The 19,835-nt window shown below is 37.0% G+C and overlaps 1 protein-coding gene across 23 annotated transcripts; it reads left to right on the forward strand.

The window, feature by feature from the left end:
- The first annotated feature begins 902 nt into the window (after nt 1-902).
- LOC110632058 (LOB domain-containing protein 16) lies at nt 903-18,740 on the forward strand. 23 transcript variants are annotated; one of them, XM_058152797.1, is made up of 8 exons: nt 919-1,245; nt 1,338-1,586; nt 12,463-13,025; nt 13,906-14,063; nt 14,424-14,803; nt 14,875-14,951; nt 15,061-18,068; nt 18,214-18,740. In XM_058152797.1, exons 7-8 carry the CDS (start codon nt 17,778-17,780, stop codon nt 18,556-18,558), a joined length of 636 nt encoding a protein of 211 aa, XP_058008780.1. In that variant the 5' UTR covers nt 919-1,245; nt 1,338-1,586; nt 12,463-13,025; nt 13,906-14,063; nt 14,424-14,803; nt 14,875-14,951; nt 15,061-17,777; the 3' UTR covers nt 18,559-18,740. The 23 variants fall into 23 exon arrangements, with proteins under 23 accessions (XP_058008770.1, XP_058008771.1, XP_058008767.1 ...); XM_058152796.1 differs by having other exon boundaries at nt 12,463-12,703; nt 12,804-13,025; nt 13,906-14,803; XM_058152793.1 differs by having other exon boundaries at nt 13,906-14,803.
- The last annotated feature ends 1,095 nt before the right edge of the window (nt 18,741-19,835 follow it).

Genomic DNA, 19,835 nt, shown 5'->3' on the forward strand with positions numbered 1-19,835 from the left:
TAATCACCCGCGTGAAGCAAATAGCCGTTCCTTAAGTTTCTTTTGTTAAAAATTTTGTGCACTAAAACACGAAGAAAATTCATTGGCATCGCTCAACCCAAATAAACTTCTACTATTAAAATTATTCGTTATTAAATAAATCAAGCCTTTTTTTTTTAACAAAACAAATCAAGCTTAATACAAATAAATTTGAAGTCCATAATTTGAAAATTTTTTTATTACCTTTAAATGACTGACAACTTAATAAGGTAAAAAAATTATAAATAATTTGTAAAAAACAATGTAAAAAGAATAAACATATAGCAAATAAAATAAAAAAAATCAATTAAGCGGGTCTTAATTGCGTAACTAATAGAGAACCAGATAAAATCAGTAGATCAGGAATTTTTTATTTCTGTGTTTATAAACTAATTTAAATAATTGCTTTATTATATTATCTCTATATAATTTTATAATTTCACTATAGAATCTGATTGTATTTATGCTTACAAAAATAAAAAAATTAATTGTAGTTATTCTTATATTCATATTGAAAATTTTATTTTTTTATAATAATTTAAATAAATTATTTACATTAATTTTAATAAATTTAAAATTTATATTTTTAATTTTGATAAAATATTTTCTTATTTAATTAAAAATTAAATTATATTATAATATGATTGAAATATATTTTGATAGTATTATAATAAAATATTAAGTTAATATAATTTATTATTTAAAAAATACTTTTATACTCTTTCTATATTATCTTTAATAATACATATCTTTATAAATTATTTTTAATTAATAATATTAATTATTTATTAATCTTTTATAAATATTAATTAATTATTTAAAATTTTTAATTTTATGACTCAAACAAAAAGTGTTATAAGAATAAAAGTTATTAAATACAATCAGTGCATGCGAATATAAAATTCATCTTCGGAGCACTATTTTTTTAGTGCTATGGTTCATATGATAATTCGACGAGAGACGCCAACCAAAAGACCTCGAGATTCCTCTTGCCACGCGATTCTAGCCTCCAGCACCTTTTTTCTGCCAAACACGTACCTATGCATGTAAGAGGGAGTGAGACTGTGACTAAGAGTATCTGCACGTCTTTCTGACACAGATAGAGAGCGCTATGGCGACCCCTCAGAAGCCATGGAAGGCGGATTACGCGAAGTAGGGCGATCATTATGCAAGACCTGCAAGAAACCCATCGACAAAGTGAATCTCAGCTCGGCAAAATGGTCCAAGGTGTCTGATTCTTTATCTCTATCTCCTTTTTCCCCCTCTTTATCACTCCTTGCATTTCAAGCCCTAAAATTCATGTCTGGTTTGACTTGCAGGAGAATGAAATTACAATAGTCAGGAGGATTACTTGGTTGAATTTTTTTTTAGAAAAAAAAAACTTCCATTTGATTCGTACAAAGTTGAAGCTGTAGGTGGAGCCTCTAGCATGGTCACTGTCAAAGTGAACGGGGAAGTGCTGTGCGTGAAGCTTCTGGTTTGCAAGATACAGGTCACATTCTTGAGGATGGGAAGAACATCTATAATACGACTTTGAACATGTCGGACCTGTGAACTGGTGTTAACAGGTGGATCTACAAAATTCTGTCTGTTTAACTGTTTGCATAACAGTCTTTTCAGAAGATAGCTATGGTTTTTCTTAGTTTGGGCCTTTTTACTCCATTCATTTGTTTATATGTCTATCAATGTGAATTGCACAAAACCTGAATTCGATCTGGAATTACTGGTTCAATACTTCAACGTGTTTTCCGTTTTCTTTTTTCAAGGTGAGATGAGATGGTAATCTAAAGCAAACATTGTAGGTAAATGTGAAGACGGCATGGCATACATTAAGACACTTATAGTGCTTTGCTTCTGGAGTTTAGTATTATTTTGAATATGTGTCAGCACAGCTTACATTTCAATTACGGTCGTTGGCAAAGGGTAGCCCACTAATGACACATCAAGAAGTGGCTGTTCCTTAAATTGGTGCAATTGCTAAGAGATGCTTCCATCTATTGACATGCAAATGATCTTATATGCTTGTTTATGTGCATTGAAAAACAGTATTTTAGAAAAATAGGGGCAAATTGGAAAACGAAAACTTATTATTTTCTGGTAAGTATTTTCTATTGAAGCTGATTGGTTTCTCTGTGAAATGGTAGAGCTGTTCAACAACCATTCTCATACTCTCCTGTGTTTTGGATATGCCTATTAACTGGAATTTCCTTCGTCAATGTAAATGACAGTCTTCAACAAGACATCTCAGTTCTCAAAGATCCGTTTCCAACTTTTCATCCAGTCTATCTTTAGTGATGAGTACTGATGCGTCAGTTTGGCTGATATGGTATTGGCTATTGCGCTTTTTGAATTGTTCTCTTTTCCTTTCTTGTTTTGACTGATTTGGTGGTGGTCTTTTTAATAAATAATTTTAACAGGCAGACAACTGTCATATCTTTGTTTATTTGAATTTCTTTTCAGAGTACTTCTGGATATTTTTATCTGCCACTCACTTGGAGCACATAGCAAGAACTTTTAGATTTTATTTACATTTGAGTTTCTGGAGGGTGATTTTTTTGTAATATATGTCTACATATAGCTAACTTGGCCTGACTAGAGTTTGAAATGCATGCCATGACCATGATATTGGTGGTAGGAGGTTGCTTGCCTGAGTTTGAATATTGTAAGACTTGTTTGCTTTCAGAGATCATACGTAGATGTCACATAGTAATCATGATGGGAAATACTTTAGTAGGTGAATGAATCTACGAAATCAAAAAAGGAAGACAGCAAGGATATGGTTTTAGATGTTACTTTCTATAGAATAGAATAATGCAAAAGGGTTCATACTCATAGGGCTAAGTTAGGTTTGACTATGAGTTGAGCATTCATTGTCACTGTGGACTTCAGATTGCTGCTTTGTCTATGAGAGTTTCTACCATTAAATAATAAATACTCTTTTTTCCTTCTCCTAACTTCTATCTACCGGCTATGTAAAGCTATTGTATCCTTTAGATAATCCAAGATGACAAAGGGTCAGACTGTCACTTGTTCTGTAAATCGGGTCGTGTAGGTTTAGGGAATGGCAAAATTGGAGGAACCAAATTTCGAAAAGGGATGTCAAAATCAGATGCAGTCAATGAATATAAACGTTTATTCCTTGAGAAAACTGGAAATTCATGGGAGGCATGGGAACGAAAACAGAATTTTCAGAAGAAACCTGGCAAATTCTTCCCATTAGATATTGTACGGCCTTTCTTTTACTTTTTATTTTTCTCATTCTTTGGAATGCTCCTGCTTAGGTAGAAGGTAATCATTTCTTTTAGTTATTCTAAACTGTTTGAATTCTAGGACTGTGAAGTCAATAAAAAGCAGATAAACAAAAAGAGGAACGGTGCGGATAGTCAACTTCCGTATCTTCCACTGGTAGAATTGATGAAGTTGCTCTTTAATGTGGAAGCATATAGGCATGAGGATTCTGGTTTACAAGATACAGGTCATATTCTTGAGGATGGGAAGAGCATTTATAATACGACTTTGAACATGTTTGACTTCTCAACTGGTGTTAAAGGGTAGGGTCTATAAAATTCTGCTTGTTTGCATAACTGTCTTTTCAGATGATAGCTATGGCTTTTCTTAGTTTGGTCCATGTTACTCCATTCATTTGTTTGTTTGTCTATCAATTTGAGTTGCATAAAACCTGAATTTGATCCGCAATTACACGTTCAATAATTCAACGTGTTTTCTGTTTCTTTTTTTAAGGTGAGATGAGATGGTAATTGATAAGGTTGAGAAGGGCCCAAGGCCTTTTATGGTATATTCTAGAAGAGCTAAAGGGCAGGGCAAAGGGAGAGGAATCTTGCTGGAGGCTGCACATTTGGAATTAGCTTAGGGAAAGAATAAAAGAGAGAAGGACACGTGGCCGGAGGAGGTTATAACAGAAGAATTAGTTCCAGAATTTAAGGGGAGTAGCAGGGGAAATGAGGCATCTTTTGGCTACTGAGAAAAGGGAGGGCAGGATTTGTTTTCTCTGCACGAGATTCTTATCCTGGGGACTGGATGCCAGTCATTTATCATTTCTTTATTTTTTTCTCTTTGATTGTAATTGACTTTAAGAAATTTCATAAGAGCTGTTATGTCATATTGATTGTATTCCTTGTTCTGTAAAAAGTTTGTGAATCAATACAATCAAATCCATCTTCTTTCTTTCATTTCCACTTCTAGCTTGTTTTCTTACTCTCTACTCTATCAATTTGGTCTGACCTGCCGGATCCACATGACCAAAACAAGGATGGAGGGAAGAATGGATAAGGTAGAGGGGAGTATTACTGATTTGGAAGAAGCCATCACAGCTATTCGGTTGAACCAGGATCAGATACGACTGGACCAAGAACAACGGTTCAGTAGATTGGAAAATATGATTGCGGCACTAGCGAGGGGTAAAAGTAATTCTGAAATGAATGGTACATCTACTCCATCTTCTCCACCGCATCATCAAGGAGATACCCTAGCCACCAAGTCTAATGCTAAAGCATTGCTATTGGAGGATGTGTCTACTGTTACAAAGAAGGTCGAAATGCCAAGCTTTGATGGGGCTGACCCAGTAGGATGGGTGGCAAGAACAGAGCAGTATTTTGAAATCCATGGTATTCAAAATGAACTCAAAGTGTCACTCGCTCTCGTGAGTATGGAAGGAGCACTTTTGCAGTGGCTTCAATGGTTAAGGCAGCGTAATCCACAGTTAACTTGGGAACAACTTTGGCAAGAGCTTATGCAGCGGTATAGTGACGAGATGTCCGACAATCCATATGAGCATTTGGTCGCACTGCAACATCTTGGTACCGTAGCTGATTATGTTGATGAATTTGTAGCAAGGGCCTCTCTGGTTCCAGACATCTCAGATAGACAATGCTTGAGATTCTTTTTGAATGGCTTGAGAGAAGACATACGCTTGCGTCTGCGTTCTCATAAAACTACGGATTTGTATAAAATAATGAAACTGGCTTGTGAAATTGAGAGACAGTGGTGGCATTCTTCCAAAGATAAGGCAGCACACAATTTCTCCGATGGGATGGAGATGAAGTATCCCTTACATGGGTTAGGACAAAAAGCCCGATTTCTCAGGACCAACGTCCATATTTTGGCCCAAGTTCAGTTCAGAAGAGAGATGGGCCCTTAACTAAACCACCTTATAAAAAACCAATAGCTCTTCCAGCTCCTCCAGCAAAATCTTTGACAACTCAACTAAAACAAAGAGGTACCAGGCAGTATTCACATCAGGAGTATCAAGAACTTAGGGCAAAAGGTTATGTTTCAGATGTAAACAACCCTATTCTCCATTGCATGAGTGTCCTAACAAATCATTGAGGGCCTCAATTGGAGGGGAAGATGAATATTTGACTGAGGCAGGGGAACTAGCAGAGATGGAAGAGTGGAGGTTTGGGAATGGTACCGGAACTGGATGAAACCCATTTCTCTCGATTGGAGTTGCCCTCATTCTCAGTAGGAGGGATTCAGTGACCAAGAACCATGAAATTTCAAGGGCGGATTGTAAATCAACCCATGGTAGTGTTAGTGGACAGCGGTGCGAGCCATAATTTCATTTCTAATCAGTTAGTGCAGCGCCTACAATTGCCCATTTCTGCCACACCCTCTTTTAATGTTAAGTTAGGTGATGGGTGCAAGGTTTCCTCAACTAGATCATGTAAGCAATTAGAGCTCCAATTACTTGATTATATAGTTAATACTGACTGTTATGTGTTTCCTTTAAGGGTTGTTGATTTTATTTTGGCAGTAGCGTGGTTAGAAACTCTGGGTGAGATGCATGCTAATTGGCGAAAGATGACCTTGAAATTCCAAATGGGCAATCGTACTGTATTTTTACAGGGAGATCCATCTTTGAGTCGTACTCTAGTTTCTTTATGAGCACTAAGGAAAACTGTTGATGTAGAATTTTCTGCTATTTTGTGGCCCATGGAATCTGATGGGGGCAATAATGAAGCAATAAATAACTTGTACTCTGATCAACAAGAGGCTATGCAAACCATGCTTCACCAATTTGTTGATGTCTTTGCTGAAATCAAATCCTTGCCACCTCAAAGGCAAGCTGACCACCAGATTCCTCTTCTGCCCAAAACGGAACCAGTGTCCGTACGACCTTACAAGTATGGGCATGTTCAGAAAGATGAAATTGAGAAACTAGTATCTGAAATGCTTTCGGCTGGAATTATTCGTCCTAGTAGCAGTCCCTTCTCCAGCCCAATATTGTTGGTTAAGAAAAAAGATGGGAGTTGGCGTTTTTGCATTGACTATCGCCAATTGAACAAGGCTACAATGCCAAACAAATATCAAATTTCAGTGATTCAAGAGCTGTAACGGTCAGGCTCCAACCACTAAAGAAATTGTCCGCTTTGGCCATAAGCCTCACGGTTTTGTCCCATAGGTGAAATGAAGAACTTCCCAGGAAGTCACCTATCATAGAATTTCTCTCAAACGAGCACGCTTAACCCTGGAGTTCTTCCAACTCTCCAGGCCATTCCACCAAAAGGTGCCTCTAGTGATTAGTTCTCCCATTTTATATATCATTACCTTCCACTACCATTCCAATGTGGGACGAGTTTCCCATTTTCAGGGAGCTTTTCGCCTCATCCATCCTAATCGAAGCAATTAGTCGCTGGCTCACCCCCTTAAGACTCGAGTGTCCTCACTCAACGCACCGTGCTAAGGGAGCTTTTGGCTCTGGTACCAATAAAGCAAACTCTAAACTAAAGCCTAATTAGTAGAGAGCACTCAAGAAAACAAAAAAAAAATTAAGAGTTTGGGGCAAGAGGAATTTCAGCCAAGGTGGTTCCATGAGGGGAGTGAAGATTTGGTTGAATTGAAGGTTGATTTAGGCTATGGAGAGCTTGAAGACAAGGTTAGTGCTAACAATTCCTATCAATTTTGAAGTTTTAAGAATTTTAGTTAGGGTTTGCTATAATTAGGGATTTTCTTATTTATGCTCCAGTGACTGGTTGCTTTGCTTAGGATGGGCGAGGCGAAAAGCTCCCTGAAAAATGGAAAACTTGTCCCACATCAGAATGGGAGTGGAAGGTAATGATATATAAAATGGGGTAACTAATCACTAGAGGTGCCTTTTGGTGGAATGGCCTGGAGAGTTGGAAGAACTCCAGGGTTAAGCGTGCTCGCTTGAGAGAAATCCTAGGATAGGTGACCTCCTGGGAAATTCTCCATTCCAATTATGGGACAAAATTGTGAGGTTTATAGCCAAAGCGGACAATTCCTCTAGTGGTTGGAGCCTGACCGTTACATTTAATAGTATCAGAGCAAAGGTTTAGGCGTTTCTAGGTTTAGATAGATAAAAAGAAATAGTGTACATAACATGCATGGGCCTTAAATTAGGAGTCGAGGTGATACTAATGCATATTTGTTCTTCTATCTGTTTTATAGGTTAGATGGCTTCTGATACTTCGGAACACGAATCCCCTAGACATGTGGAAGAGGTAGTTGAGAGTCATGTACCTGCTCGTAGTTAGAAGCAGGACAGGAGAGAGGAGTCATCACAGGGTGCCGTTGGTAGGGCACAGCAGACATTCTTAGAGCAGATGACTCAGATGCTTTGTCAGGTTGTCGGAGCTATACCACAGCCACTGCCATTGCCGCAGCCACAAGCATAGCTAGTTCAGAGGTCCCCACTGGAGAAATTGAGGAAGTATGGGGCCGTTGATTTTAAGGGTACGAAGGAGGACGATCGAGCAGCTACAGAGCACTGGTTAGAGAGGACTGAGAGAGTACTACAGTAGTTGCACTGTATACCTGAGTAGCAGTTGGAGTGTGCTCTTTCACTACTACAGGAGGACGCTTACCATTGGTGGGTTACGGTGTCCCGGGTTGTGCAGCTGACAATTTCTTCACTAAAAATAAATTGAATAACAAATTAAAATGGCACTAAAATTAATATGGGATAAAATAAGATATGATAAGGTGTTTTGGCACAGAATGTGGCATTCCTTGCTCGGCTGCACTATAGATCGGATAAGGGGGTGTTAAAAGAGCTCTTGGATGAATTACATGGAGCTCAATATTTTTCAAAGCTTGATTTAAAATCCGGATATCATCAGATTCAGGTGGCAGCTCTTGATATTCACAAGACAGCGTTTCGGACGCATTCGGTGCACTACGAGTTTCTTGTAATGCCATTTGGACTAATGAATGCTCCAGCGACTTTTCAAGCCTTGATGAATGATATCTTTCGTCCATATTTACGGAAATTTATACTTGTGTTTTTCGATAATATTCTTATTTCCAGTCGTGATTGGGAATCTCATATGCAACATTTACATAAGGTTCTTGAGCTTTTGCGGCAACATCATTTACATGTGAATCAAAAGAAATGTTCTTTTGGAAAGACTTCAGTCGAATAACTTGGTCATATAATTTCTATTAAGGGAGTGGAGATGGATCCTACCAAGGTTTCCAGTATAAGTACATGGCCTATTCCGAAGCCAGTTAGGGCAGTACGTGGATTTTTGGGGTTAACAGGCTATTATAGGAGGTTCATCTTGAATTATGGATAGCTTGCACTCCCTCTTACAGCCCTACTTAAAAAGGAGGCTCAAGTTTCGTTTCAATGGAATACTGAAGCACAACAATCCTCGATGCACTTAAAAAGGCAATTGTATCCTCACATGTTCTAACCATGCCTAATTTTTCTTTGCCTTTTGTGGTAGAGTGTGATGCCTCAGGAAGTGGTGTTGGAGCTGTTTTAATGCAACAAAATCGACCAATTGCCTATGTCAGCAAGGCCATATCGGATAAATCTACCGTTTGTCAGCTTATGAGAGGGAGTTAATGGCATTGGTTTTAGCAATACAACGCTAGCGACCTTATCTCATTGGTCGAAAATTTACAGTGAGGACTGACCAACGGAGTCTGAAGCATCTTTTATTGCAGCAAGCTAGCACCCCAGCATAGCAGTACTGGCTTTCGAAGTTGATGGGATATAGTTTTATGATTGAATATAAAACTGGCCTCTCTAATAAGGCAACCGATGCCCTGTCTCGTAGGGATGAAGAAGTAGAATTACAGGCGATCTTAGTGCCTCAATGGGTTGATTGGGAGGAGATTGGGCACGAAGTGATGTAAGATGAACAATTGGGCAAAATTATAATGGAATTGTCAGCTGGATCAAAGGTGCAACCTGGATATTCGCGTATTCATGACAGGTTGTACTATAAAGGCAGATTAGTTTTACCAGCACAATCTGCTTGGATATCAAAACTTATTTCTGAGTTTCATTCCACACCACAAGGAGGGCATTCTGGGGCATTCCGCACTTATAGAAGGATGGCATCTAATTTTTATTGGAGGGAAATGATGAAAGCAATACAGACTTATGTAGCCTCTTGTCTAATTTGTCAAACGCATAAATACGACACTCAAGCTCCTGCAGATTTATTACAACCTCTTCCAATTTCAACAACAGTATGGGAAGATGTCTCCATTGACTTTGTAACAAGTCTTCCTCGATCAAATGGGGTTGACTGTATACTTGTAGTAGTGGATCGTCTCTCCAAATTTGGGCATTTTATTCCTCTGCGCCACTCTTTTACAGTAATCAGTGGCTAAAGTCTTAACTAGAGAAGTGGTGAGGTTACACAGCAAACCAATGACTATTGTAAGTGATAGAGACCCTTTATTCCTTTGTAATTTCTGGGGTGAATTATTCAAATTGCAAGGCACTCAGTTGAAGTTCAGTTCAGCATATCATCCGCAAACGGATGGCCAAACGGAAGTGTTAAATCAATGCCTAGAGTCTTATCTTCAATGTTTCTCCTCAGAGCTGCCAAATGGATGGTCGAAATGGTTATGTTGGGCTAAGTACTGGTATAATACCAGCTTCCAAATTTCTGCAGGAAAAACCCCTTTTGAAATAGTATATGGTAGGCAACCTGCAACCTCCAGTCCTTCAACATTATTTGCCTAGAGAAACTAAGGTGGAGGCTGTTTCACAACACTTACAAGACCGGGATGAAATATTGAGACAGCTTCAGTTTAATCTTCATCGAGCTCAACAAAGGACGTTGAAACATGCCAATAAGCATAGAAGAGACCTGGAGTTTGCTGTTTGAGATCATGTTTTCCTTAAATTGAGGCCTCATCGACAACAATTTGTTGCATCTTGAATTTGTCCTAAGTTGTCTGCCCGTTATTATGGACCATTTGAGGTAATTAGGAGGATTGGGGCTGCGGCTTATAAGCTAAAGCTACCTGTTACTTCAAAGGTTCATCTTGTATTTCATATTTCCCAACTTAAGCGGGCTGTTGGTAATCACCCGGTTCTCACTAATTTACCAGTACATATGGAAGAACAAGATTAGATTATGGTGGAACCAGATCACATATGCCAACAACGACAGATTCGCAGAAATAATCAATTGGTGTCACAAGTGTTGGTTCAATGGGAAGGGCAATCTGTAGAGCAAGCAACTTGGCTAGATGAAGCTGATTTTCGTGGGCAATTCCCTTACTTCAGCCTTGAGGACAAGGCTGCTTCTCAACAGGTAGGCAATGATAAGGTTGAGAAGGGCCCAAGGCCTTCTAAGGTATATTCTAGAAGAGCTAAAGGGCAGGGCAAAGGGAGAGGAATCTTGCTGGAGGCTGCACATTTGGAATTAGCTGATGGAAAGAATAAAAGAGAGAAGGACACGTGGCCGAAGAGGTTATAACAGAAGAATTAGCTCCAGAATTTAAGGGGAGTAGCAAGGGAAATGAGGCATCTTTTGGCTACTGAGAAAAGGGAGGGCAGGATTTGTTTTCTCTGCACGGGATTCTTATCCTGGGGACTGGATGCTAGTCATTTATCATTTCTTTATTTTTTTCTCTTTGATTGTAATCGACTTTAAGAAATTTCATAGGAACTGTTATGTTATATTGATTGTATTCCTTGTTCTGTAAAAAGTATGTGAATCAATACAATCAAATCCATCTTCTTTCTTTCATTTCCACTTCTAGCTTGTTTTCTTACTCTCTACTCTATCAGTAATTTAAAGGAAACATTTTAGGTAAATGTGAGACAGAATAGCATGCATTAAGACACTTATTAAGTGCTTTGCTTCTTGAGTTTAGTATTATTTTGAATATGTGTCAGCACAGCTTACATTTTCAATAAGGTTGTTAACAAAGAGTAGCCTACTAATGACTCATCAAGAAGTGGTTGTTCCTTAAATTGGTGCAATTCCTGAGAGATGCTTCCATTTATTGACATTTAACATGTGAATGATCTTTTACGCATGTTTGTGCTCATTTAAAAATGGGGAAAGTTTTGTTTTTAGAAAACTATGGGAAAATTGGAAAAAGAAAACTTATTATTTTATGATAAGTATTTTCCGAAGAAGCCGATTTGTTTCCATGTGAAATGGTTGTTCCTTAAATTGGTGCAATTCCTTAGAGATGCTTCCATTTATTGACATTTAACATATGAATGATCTTTTACGCATGTTTGTGCTCATTTAAAAACAGGGAAAGTTTTGTTTTTAGAAATCTATGGGCAAATTGGAAAAAGAAAACTTATTATTTTATGATAAGTATTTTCCGAAGAAGCCGATTTGTTTCCATGTGAAATGGTTGAGCTGTTGCACAACCATTTTCGTACTCCCCTAAGTTTTAGATAGTCCTATTTACTGAAGTTTCCTTCATCAATGTAAATGGCAGTCTTCAACAAGACATCTCAGTTCTCAAAGATCTGTTTCCAACTTTCCATCCAGTCCATATTTAGTTATGTGTCAATTTGGCTGATACAGTATTGGCTTTTGCACTTTTTGAATTGTTCTGTTTCTTTCTTGGTTTGACTGATTCGATGGTGCTCTTTTTAGTAAATAATTTTTACAGACGGACAACTGTCATATCTTTGTTTATTTGGATTTCTTTTCAAAGTACTTCTGGATATTTTAATCTGAATGTCGCTTACATAAAGCACACATCAAGAACTTTCAGATTTTATTTACATTTGAGTTTCTGAGGATGATTTGTTTCTAATCTATGTCTACGTATAGCTAACTAGACCCAGACTAAAGTTTGAAATGCATGCCATGACAATGACATTGGTGGTAAGAGGTTGCATCATCTGAGTTTGAATGTTGCATGACTTGTTTGGTTTCAGAGACTAGTTCATACGTAGATGTCACGTAGTAGTCATGATAGGAAATACTTTAATAGGTGAATGAATGTGCTCAATCATAGAAAGGAAGACGGCATAAAGGATATGGTTTTAGATGTTACTTTCAATAGAAAAGAATACAGCAAAAGCATTCATATGTGAGATTAGGGCTACGTTAGGTTTGACTATGAGTTGAGCATTCATTATGACTGGAGTTCAGTTTGCTGCTTTGTCTATGAGAGCTCCACCATTAAATAATAAATACTCGTTCTTCCTTCTTCTAACTTCTATCTGCTGGCTACGTAAAGCTATTATGTCTTTCAGATAATCCAAGATGACAAAGCGTCAGACTGTCACTTGTTCTGTAAATGGGGTTGTGTGGGGAATGGCAAAATGGGAGGAACCAAACTTCAAAAACAGATGTCAAAATCAGATGCAATCAGTGAATTTAGATGTTTATTCCTTGAGAAAACTGGAAATTCATGGGAGGCATGGGAACGAAAGCCGAATTTTCAGAAGAAACCTGGCAAATTCTTCCCGTTGGATTTTGTACTGCATTTTTTTACTTTTTTTTTTTTTTTTTGGAATGCTCCAGCTGAGGTAAAGGGTAATAATTTCTTTTAGTTATTCTTAACTGTTTGAATTTTAGGACGGTTGAGTCTATAAACAGCTGACAAATAAAAATAGGAGGGCTGCAGACAGCCAACTTCTTCCACCTCCCCTAGTAGAATTGATGAAGATGCTCTTTAATGTGGAAGAATTCAGGCATGAAGCTTCTGATTTGCAGGATGCAGGTCACATTCTTGAGGACGAGAAGAGCATCTATAAGGCGACTTTGAATAAGTCTTGACTTATCAACTGGTGTTAACAGGTGGGTCTATAAAATTCTCTGTTTGCAGAACTGTCATTTCAGATGATAGCTATGGCTTTTTTAAGTTTGGGCCATATTACTGCATTCCATTTGTTTGTTTGTATATCAATGTGAGTTGCACAGAACCTGAATTTGATCTGGAATTATATGTTCAATACTTCAACATGTTTTCAGTTTCTCTTTTAAGGTGAGATGAGATGGTAATCTAAAGGAAACATTGTAGGTAAATGTGAAGACAGCATGGCATACGCTAAGACACTTATCAAGTGCTTTGCTTCTTGAGTTTAGTATTATTTTGAATATGTGTTAACACAGCTTACATTTCAATTAAGGTCATTCACAAAGAGTAGCACACTATTTAATAACTCTTCAAGAAGTGGCTGTTCCTTAAATTGGTGGAATTCCTAAGAGATGCTTCCATCTATTGACATACAAATGATCTTATGTGCATATTTATGTGCACTGAAAAACAGGGAAGGTTTTATTTTTGAAAACTAGGGTCAAATTGGAAAATGAAATATAAATTTCTGGTAAGTATTTTCCATTGAAGCAGATTGGTTTCTATGTGAGATGGTTGAGCTGTTCCACACTCATTCTCATACTCTCCTATGTTTTATATATTCCTACTAATTGGAATTTCCTTCATCAATGTAAATGACAGTCTTCAACAAGACATCTCAGTTCTTAAAGATCTTTTTCCAACTTGCTATCCAGTCTATATTTTGTGATGTGTCAGTTTGACTGATACAGGATTGGCCATTGTGCTTTCTGAATTGTTCCTTTCTTTCTTGGTTTGGTTGATTTGATGGTGGTCTTTTTAATAAATAATTTTAACAGCCTGAGACCTGTAATATCTTTGTTTATTTGAATTTCTTTTCAGAGTACTTCTGGATGTTTTTATCTGATTGTCATTCACATGAAGTACACATCAAGAACTTTTAGATTTTACTTACATTTGAGTTTCTGGATGGTGATTTGTTTCTAACCTACATCACCCTGATCAAAGTTGAAATGCATTCCTTGACAATGACATCGGTGGTAAGTGGTCGCATCACCTGAGTTTGAATGTTGTATGACTTGTTTGCTTTCAGAGACTAGTTCATAGGTAAAGGTCACATGGTGAGTAATCATGATAGGAAAGGCTTCTGTAGGTGAATGAATGTACTCAATCATAAAAAGGAAGACAGCATAAAAGATATGGTTTTTTATGTTACCTTCAATAGAACAGAATAATGCAAAAGGGTTCATATGTGAGGTTAGGGCTAAGTTAGGTTTGACTATGAGTTAAGCATTCACTGTGACTGTGGACTTCAGATAGCTGCTTTGTCTGTGGTACTTGCTACCACTAAATAATAAAAACCCTTTTTTCCTTCTTCTAACTTCTATCTTCTATGCCAGACAGTCGCTTGTTCTGTAAATGGGGTCGTGTAGGGAATGGCAAAATTGGAGGAAGCAAACTTCGAAAAGGGATGTCAAAATCAGATGCAGTCAGTGAATTTAAATGTTTATTTCTTTAGAAAACTGGAAATTCATGGGAGGCATGGGAGCAAAAGCAAAATTTTCAGAAGAAACCTGGCAAATTCTTCCCATTGGATATTGAACTGCTTTTTTTAATCTTTTAATTTGCTTTATTTTCATTCTTTGGAATGCTCCTACTTAGCTAGAAGGTAATCATTTCTTCTAGTTATTCTTAACTGGCTGCATTTTAGGACTACGGAGTCGATGGATAGCTGACAAACAAAAAGAGGAGGGATGCAGACGGCTGTGGAAGCATACAGGTATAGCAACAGTCATCTTTTTCCCTTTTTTTGTAATTTTTGTCTGAAATACGAAATCTAATATTGTGCAGAGCTGCAATGATTGAATTTGAGATTAATATGTCAGAAGTGCCTCTTGGGAAATTAGGCAAATGTAATATCCCGAAAGGTAATTACCTGGAAAAATATCATTCATTTTCCTCTATGGTGCCAAAATTGTTTGTGTTCTCCAGTTGAATTCATATTGCATTTGATTAATGCCTATTATGCTTTTCCAGGTTTTGAGGCATTGACAGAGATGCAGAATTTATTAAATAGCAGTACTCATGACCCTTCCATCAAAGCAAGCTTGATTATTGATGCTGGTAACAGATTTTTCACTACTATCCCTTCTATTCACCCACATGTTATTAGAGATGAAGATGAATTTACGTAAAAGGTACTCGTAATTGCATATTTACTGTTTTTGCTATTCTCAACTAATCTGTCTTCTGTGTCTGTCACTAATGCTGAATAACATTAACTTATTGCAAATTTGTTTCTTTTGGTTTTTCGCTTGGCCAACATTTTGTGGTTGGTCTGCTAATTGGAGTTAATTTTAACATATTTTTCTTTTGTGACTGACAAATTTGTAGCAGTGTTTAATTTTGGCATGGGCTCCTTCTATGTATTTGTATCATTTAGCCGTCCGATGCTACGTGAAAATATTTTACCCATGGACATTTATCATGCAGCTTCCTTATCTTTTGAGTAATTTTTACACCGTCCATCAAATTTGAGGATTGTTTGTTTTGTCCCTCAACTTATTAAAATGAAATTCCTAAGCTTTGGCTTGTTATTTTAAACAGTTCCTCGTATCTATTTTAATCAGTTTCATAGTAATCTAAAAATGAAATGACCCAGTTACCCCTAACCTACCCTCTCAATTCCCTCAGAAACCAAACACTCTCATGTCCTTCCCCTTTCCCCCACCCACCAAAGCTCATTTTCTATTACGCTGCCCCTTCTTTCCACAAGTTTCAAACCTCCTCGCTGCCTCTAGCAACTTTCTTTCCTCGCATGCTCCTTGCATGTTATAATTCCACCGCCCCAATCCAATTTCCTAAGATACTTACAGAATGGCCTGACAAGTTTAGGATCCCATTCGACTTATAGCTTAGTTTAGAATCCTATTCAACCTGTAGGTTTTAAGTATCTGTGGGTTCAAAGGATTTGAAGGCAGAGAAAACCTGATGGAGGTAGACAGATAAGTAGAATCGGGGTAGGTGAAGTCTTCACTCCAAGAGCCTGGCTAAGAGATTACTCGGTGAAGAGGAACTACGGGGAGGCTGTATTTTTAGTTTCACTGGAAACATCATGGCTCTATTATTTGAGCTTCGACAATTGACTGGAATTCATAATTTTTTTTGAACCCAAAACGTAAGTGACCTTTGGAAATCCTTAGGTGTAGACCTAGCCTCGGTCGGTTTTGGTCTGATTTCGGGTCAAAACTTACGGTTCAGACTGGTTTCAGTTTGAAATGATTCTGGCATCAATTTATAGTAAATTTTTAGACATTATTTATTTAGTTTTTATTATAAAAAATTAAAGACTCAAATATAAACTCAAAATAAATTTTTTAAAATTTGATTATTTGAATTGGATTAGTTCGGGTATTGGTTCAAGGTGGAAGAGCTGTACTCCGCTCCCTATAGGAAGATTTTGGGCCAGTTTATGAACCATAACTGTTGACCTACTCTGGTCCTTGTATGACTTAGATCAGGCTCGGTTTACTGTTTATGATATTAGATGCGACGGTTCCATTATTATATGCATAATGTTACAAAAGGGCACAATTAGAGAGATTAGCTAATTGTGTCTCAGTTAACGGTCAAAATATTAAAAGCACGCATGTGTACCATGTGCAAGGATGGCGTGGTTAATAGAATTCAAAATAAAAATAAATGAAGATAATGTGTCTGTGATGGGGTAAATTTAATTTGGAAACTGGCAGTGGTGTGGCTTGGCATTGGTAAATGGCAAGGAAGATGCTACGCAATGAAGAAAGCTTGAGGCTAAGGGGGATGAATTGTCATTGTCATCGTCATCGTGGTCATTTTCATTTCCACTCTTTTAGGTGCTAAGATCCATTTTCCATTGTTAGGGATGACGATTTCTCCCATGCCTCCTTTCTTTTACTTTGCTATTTTAACAAGGAAAATAGGAATTTGAACCTTTAAAACTAAACTATTGTAGAACATGTTTGCGATGTCAAACTAATAAAGATGCCATTACTTTCAGTCATAGATAGCTCATTCTAAAAACTTGCTCAATATTACTCTACTGAGATCAATCACGTTTTGCTTCGTGGAAATGATCCAGGCGCCGCTCGCTCCAAACTCGCTATAAGTTGCTTCTTCTTTTCTCTTTCTTACAAATTGAAAATTGTCCTTTATAAAAACACAAACGTGGAGTGTTGAATTAATAGAGTGGTTCGAAAAAAAAATATTAGTAGAGTAGTTTTGGGCAGAGGGTGACCGGCTGGTGGCCGTAGTCTGAGAGCCACAAAGCGACAAACAACAGAAGTTCCCAAGGAGCGGCGTTCGGCGGAAAAGGACGAAAAAATGACCTCTTGTTATTAAAATAAAACAAACTTGAAAGCAAGAAATTTCAATAGCAAAACTAATTTACCATTAATAAATTAATTGAAAAAAAAAATCACCCTAAATGGTCCGTTCCATTAAAATATAAGCCCCATTGCATCAACCATTAGCAAATGTTCCCTTAAAGCCCTGCGTTAAGACCTTCCATGTCCCCTATTCACTTCCCTTACGAGGCCCCTCCCTTTTATGTCCCTTCGTCCCAAAACCCACTTCCCTACACCTCCCTTAAGACCCCCCTTATCTTCGAGCCTCACTTTCTTGCACCATTTCCTAGTCTGCTCGTGTGCCTAAATTAAATTTCAAGATTCTCCATCTCTCTCTCTTTTTCTTTATTTTTTCTATGTTACCATACCATGGCATCATCTGGAAGTAGCTCCCGTTCTCCCTGCGGAGCATGCAAGTTTCTCCGGCGAAAATGTGTGTCGGATTGTATTTTTGCGCCATATTTTCGCTCGGAGCAAGGGCCTGACAGATTTGCGGCCATTCATAAGGTTTTTGGTGCTAGTAACGTGTCCAAGTTACTTTTGCATGTACCAATTGCTGATCGCTGTGAAGCTGTGGTCACAATTGCCTATGAAGCTCAAGCTCGGATTAGAGACCCTGTTTATGGATGTGTTGCTCATATTTTCGCCTTGCAACAACAGGTTCCAAGCTACCCTATTTATATCTTGAAATCTTCGTTCCGCTTTATATTTTTTGACATATTTATAAATATAAATGTTTATTTCATTCATCACTTACAAACCAAATTATAATAAAATAATAATAAATCTACAAAAACACTGCCAGGTGGCATGCTTGCAGGCCCAATTGATGCAAGTGAAAGCTCAACTGGCACAAAATCTAGTGGACTCATCAAGGAATAGGGAGAATCAGTGGCAAGGAAATAATAATTATGGGGTTCCATCATCATTTCCAGGTAATCATCCAGCTTATAATTGTATGATGAATCCAATCTCTCCACAGATCTCACTGGAATCTGTTGATCATAACAATGATGGGTTCATTAGTATGCAAGATATAATTCAAAGCAGCAGGGAAGATTTTGCATTCCAATCTTGTACCAAGAGAAGACCATACAATCCTGACTTGGGTGAGCTTCAAACACTTAAACTTAGGATGATGAGGAACTAATGAATTATTAATTTTAATAAATCATCTTGTTTCTCTGTGTTCTCAAACTCGTGTATATATTGATGAGACGATATAAGAAACTTAAGATAAGCCTGATGGAGGCATTCCCCTTTTGTTCAATCAAACATAATATATATATATAATGCCTTATAAAGCTAGCTAGAGAATTTTCCAAGTTAATTTACTAATTACTAGCTAGGGTGGCTAACTTTCTAATAAGGATATATAATTTAATTTTTTCTTTTTTTTATTGAACTGCAATAATGAGGACAGTGCAACTTCAATTGTTTTGCATTTTTTTTTCTTAAATTTATTTTAAATGTTTAATTTTATATTGTTCTTCTACCAAGTTAAGCGACAACGTACGTAGAGACAAATTTGAACCCTCCATTGTCCTTTGCCAAAATAATATATATATATATATATATATATATATATATATATATATATATATATTATAGCTAGGTTGGTGTAGATGACAATCTTGAATTAATGTATTTCTTAATTATGTAGGAAACCCACGAGTTTAATTTTATCTAGATAAGGTGACTGGTCTGGTAATTAATAAGATCCCCTTATTTAATTCATAATATAATTAAGAAGAAACACTCTTGCCCATTTCCATGAAACATGCCCCTGTTTTACAAGCAGTTAGCTAGCATGATTTCGTAATATAGAATATTAGAAATTAAATCCTTTTTTCTATCGTTCTAATTAAAATGATAAAAATAAATAATTTCATTATATCATTAATGTAATTTGTTTTATATATATATTTGACTTTTTGTAAGAAAATATTGAGATGTGATGAATCGACACTAGTTATTACTGTCAATTCAAGATTTCCATCGAGATTTTCTTTTCCTAGTGGAACTATTGCTACACACTCATCACTGAAAGCAGGCTCACACAGCAAGCAATCACTTTCATAATTTGTCCTTCCCAGTTGGACATCAGCAATCAAATTAAGATAAACAATATAATATGTAACACATCGAGATTAATATTCCTGGATTAGTTTGATGTTAAATAAAAGAAAGTGACAATGACCCATTAATTAAATGGGTGATGAGTGATGATTAGTTGAATGTGAGTTCAAAAGAGCTGTATGAAGAAAGTGAAATGAAAACCCTTAGAAAGGAGAGAAGACAAGAAAAGAAAGTACTTAACTTTAATAAGCCCCACGAGCCTTTTATAAAGATACAAAGAGTTGAAAAGATGGAAGAAAAGAAAGCTTATTTGGTTTCTTCTTTCTTTCCATTTCTCAGTTTGAAATT

Source organism: Hevea brasiliensis, chromosome 9 (assembly GCF_030052815.1).
Source record: "Hevea brasiliensis isolate MT/VB/25A 57/8 chromosome 9, ASM3005281v1, whole genome shotgun sequence".
Lineage (NCBI taxonomy): Eukaryota > Viridiplantae > Streptophyta > Magnoliopsida > Malpighiales > Euphorbiaceae > Hevea > Hevea brasiliensis.